We start from the raw sequence: 4,524 nt of genomic DNA, 5'->3' as shown, positions 1-4,524 counted from the left end.
TGCTAAAGCTATGAAGGTTTAAAGGGGGCTTGTTTATAAACACTTGAATTTTTCTCCCAAGGTGGCCATATTCCCCACAGGTGTGGGTAATATGGCACCCCTATGGCCATATTACCCCAAAAGATATAAAAGAAGATCTGCCATACAAAACGAACAATCCTTTATTAAACAACCTTGACTATAAATGGAAAATGCCCTATACAGTAGAACAAAATGATTGAGTACAGGAGTTTCTCTCATGAGCCCCCACCCTCCAAATAAAAAACGCACTTATGCTTCAGCTTAGTTTGGCCTCCACCAAACCAAAACGTTTTGAATCGAACAAACTTCAACATAGAACTTTCAAACAGTAAACCTTTGTTACCTAACCTAAGTGTATAGGCCCATATTAACAGGATTACTCATCGCAATAGTCACAAATGTAAGTGTCAACCGACCCTTCATGACTGGTGCATAGTTCATGAGCCCAATCAGAACAAATTTGACATTCAATCCAGGACTCTACAGCAAGGCTATTTGACAATGGTTCTGTACAAACAAGACAGTACCACTCTTGTTTTTGGTGGGTATCTTGGCTTTGTCTTTGACTTCTTGGCATTTGTTAGTGGACATTTTCCCTTGCCCGAAGACTTATTGTTCACTGCTTCTATTTGATGCAATCTGTTTCGATTTCGAAGTCGCAAGTGTCTTTTTGTAAGGAGAACTTGTGAGTATTTCTTCATTCGGGGAATATGGCCACCCCCATGGCCATATTCCCCTAAGGTACATGTTTTGTTTCAAGACGCCCAAGTTAGAAAATCTTCTCATCGGTGTCACTTGGCATTATGTTACTAAACATATGTTCCCTGTAGTCCATCCCAACACATTCAGTTTGATTGCAACTTACCCACACAGGGTCTATACACCTTATTAAATATCGCTAACATTACAAGAACGGGGGCAAAATACTTTAAAATGGTTTGTTTACCTTGCCTTTCTGGGCCGGCCTTCACCAAGGGCGTGGTGAAGGTGTTGTTTTTAGCTATATCAACTGCGTGCAGATAGCAGCACTAAACACGTTCTGTTGAGCAAATCTGCGAGGTGGCCATATTACCCGAGTGGCCATATAACCCCACTTTCCCCTATATATATATATATATATATATATATATATATATATATATATATATATATATATATATATATATATATATATATATATATATATATATATATATATATATATATATATATATATATATATATATATATATTCTCTTTTAAGCATACGAGATTGAATGAAACTGCTGTTTCTGCATTATTCAGCTTCTGCTGCGTTTTTTCTATTAGTCTGATCAGCTCTCTTGTGACGGTGTCTAAAGCCCGAGAGCTGTCCAAAAGTTGGGTTGTTGGTTGCAACGTTCGTTCCTGCCTAGGGAACATCTTCAGGCTGAATGGAGCTGGGTCGTCTGGGTTGCTCCTTTTATATGCGTTCTGGCTTGTGATTGGCCGGTGTGGCGTGTACAAGTAGCGCTGATAAATGCTGGCGCGTCCTCGCTTCTTGCAGGTGTCTAGGTGTTGTTTTTTCTGCTACTTCTCTTCTGCGTTGGTAAGATTTGCAGATCTTGGGCTTGAGTGTTCATCGTTGGCCCTAGATCTTCAATGTAGAGGGCTTCCAGGAACAACAGTCTGCGTGGGTCAGTTTCCTTGTCAAGTATTTTCGTTGAATCTTCTAGGTGGCTGCGTGCTAAGGTTTCCTTGTGCTTGACTGTGTAATGGTTCTTGATAGCACCATTTTGTAGGTGGCATGTTAAGCGCCTAGTCAGTTTTGTCCGTGTCATCCCGATGTATGTATGAGGCCCACAGTCCTCAATAGCGCAGGTGTGCTCGTAGATGACATGGTCTTCCTGAAGAGGTGCCGGTGGTGGTGTTTGGCGGTTCTTGATTAGTAGGTTGGCTGTTTTGGAGGTCTTGTAGTAGATGATGAGTGATATGGTTTGCTCTGCGTTTGTTGGTTTCACATTCTTGTGGATGATATCTTTGATCACTCTTTCATCTGTCTTGTACTCGGTGGACATGTAGTTCCTGTAGTAGAGATTGATGTTGTTTTGGTTTGTAGAAGTGGTTGCAGGGTTGTACCATTTCTCTAGGGCGCAGTTGATGGCCTGGGTCACTTCACTGTTGGGGTAGCCGTTGTTTATAAGGACTTGTGTAATTCTTTCCAATTCGTTATTCAAATTCTTCCATGTTGAGCTGTGTGAGATCGCTCGCCATATGTATGCATTGATTGTGGATCTTCTGTAGCGTTGCGGGCACTCGCTGTTTACGTTGAGGCAAAGTCCTGTGTTTGTTGGTTTGATGTACACTGAGGTGTTGAATCCTGAGTCTTGTGGAGATACTAGTACGTCGAGGAATGGCAGGCGTCCTTCTTGTGATTCTTCAAAGGTAAAGTTGAGGCCGGAGATGTTGCTGAGCTGCTGCTTAAGTTTCTGTAGTTCATCTATGTTTTTCACTCTGATAAATATGTCGTCGACGTATCGGGCGTAGATGGAGGGTTGTTGGTCCTTGAGGGCCATGGATTCGATGGTTCCCATGAAGAAGTTGGCGAAGAGCACACCAAGTGGGCTTCCCATAGCAACACCATCCACTTGGCAGTACATATCTCCTTGGGGCAGGTGAAGGGAGCTTCTTTAGTGCATATCTCTAAGAGTGTGCGTAGGTCCTCTTCCGGTATGTCTAGGGGTTCCGTCTCTTCACATCTGTAGACGCGGTCCATGATGATCTGGATAGTCCTGTTCACGGGCACGTTGGTGAACAGACTCTCGACATCGAGAGAAGCGATGATGTGGTTGTCGGCAGGTGGGGCAGTTCTTAGGATCTCCAGGAAGTCATTGGTGGACGTTAGGGCGTGGCTCATCGGGGTGTACGGGGCGAGGATCTCGTTGAGTTTCTTGGCGACGGTGTAGGTGGCTGTCGGGATCTGGGAGATGATGGGGCGGAGTGGGTTTCCTGTCTTGTGTGTTTTTACGTTGCCGTAGGCGTACCCGGGAGAAAACTCCCCGGTCAGCTTCGGAAAGCGTGTGCTCTTCGTAGCGATGTTGATGGCTCTGCAGGTGGCGTTGATTTTCTTCTTTATGTCGTCTGTAGGATTCCAGCGTATTTTCTTGAATTTGGAGGTGTCGGAGAGTATGCTGTCCATTTTGCTGAGGTATTCTTCTTTCGCCATGATTACAAATGCTGCGGTCTTGTCTGCTCTTCGGATTATAATTTCTTCTTTGCTGCGTAGCTGTTTGGCTGCCTCTCGGTGTCTCTTTTCTAGTTGTCTGCTTTGGTAGTGTCCTCTTTCCTTGGAGGCCTCAGCGATTATGGATGCTTGAAGTTCGTTTGAAGTTTCAACTTTTCCATCTTTTTCTAAGTTTTGGATACTATCTAGTAGGGCTTCGAGTTCAAGACGCTTCCGGTGTTTGCGAGGCTTAGTCATAAAGTGGCAGTTTAATCCCATGTTGAGAAGCTCTTGCTGATCGTGGGTGAGTTCGAGGGTTGGTACGAGGTTTATATATCCGCTTGTCTGTTTAGGGAGCTTGATATTTCCACCGTACAGTTTTGAAAGTTTGCGGGTACTTGTAGCTTCCACTCCTTTTTGATGTTGTAGCCTCAATCTGTATAGTTCGTCGTTGAGTGCTTTCCTCAGATCTTCGGGAACGTCAGTTTCTTTCCATGTGTTCATGAGCTTCTGTTGTTGTTCTTTCAGCTGATGAACAAGCAGCTGTTTTTCTTGGAGTTGTCGTTCCACAAGTTCTTTCCGGAATTTGTGGGTGATGTCTGCGTTTCTGGCATTCTCGTCGTGTAATTTTAGATTGGTGTAGCCAGGGAGTAAATTCTCTTTTAAGCATACGAGATTGAATGAAACTGCTGTTTCTGCATTATTCAGCTTCTGCTGCGTTTTTTCTATTAGTCTTATCAACTCTCTTTTGACGGTGTCTAAAGCCCCGAGGAGCTGTCCAAAAGTTGGGTTGTTGGTTGCAACGTTTCGTTCCTGCCTAGGGAACATCTTCAGGCTGAATGGAGCTGGGTCATCTGGGTTGCTCCTTTTATATGCGCGTTCTGGCTTGTGATTGGCCGGTGTGGCGTGTACAAGTAGCGCTTTGAAGAATCACAAGAAGGATGCCTGCCATTCCTCGACGTACTAGTATCTCCACAAGACTCAGGATTCAACACCTCAGTGTACATCAAACCAACAAACACAGGACTTTGCCTCAACGGAAACAGCGAGTGCCCGCAACGCTACAGAAAATCCACAATCAATGCATACATACGGCGAGCGATCTCACACAGCTCAACATGGAAGAATTTGAATAACGAATTGGAAAGAATTACACAAGTCCTTATAAACAACGGCTACCCCAACAGTGAAGTGACCCAGGCCATCAACTGCGCCCTAGAGAAATGGTACAACCCTGCAACCACTTCTACAAACCAAAACAACATCAATCTCTACTACAGGAACTACATGTCCACCGAGTACAAGACAGATGAAAGAGTGAT

General features: G+C 44.1%; 1 protein-coding gene across 1 annotated transcript; it reads right to left on the bottom strand.

Annotated features, from left to right (window-relative positions):
* Window positions 1-1,550: 1,550 nt before the first annotated feature.
* Window positions 1,551-3,205, bottom strand: LOC126997250 (uncharacterized). The gene is made up of 4 exons (XM_050858247.1): window positions 2,737-3,205; window positions 2,344-2,641; window positions 1,844-2,157; window positions 1,551-1,747 (listed from the first exon to the last, which is right to left on the bottom strand). Exons 1-4 carry the CDS (start codon window positions 3,203-3,205, stop codon window positions 1,551-1,553), a joined length of 1,278 nt encoding a protein of 425 aa, XP_050714204.1.
* Between the last annotated feature and the right edge of the window lie 1,319 nt (window positions 3,206-4,524).

Source organism: Eriocheir sinensis, chromosome 12 (genome assembly GCF_024679095.1).
Source record: "Eriocheir sinensis breed Jianghai 21 chromosome 12, ASM2467909v1, whole genome shotgun sequence".
NCBI classification, from domain to species: Eukaryota; Metazoa; Arthropoda; class Malacostraca; order Decapoda; family Varunidae; genus Eriocheir; species Eriocheir sinensis.
Note: the sequence above shows the minus strand (reverse complement) of the source record. Positions and strands in the feature narration are given on the sequence as shown.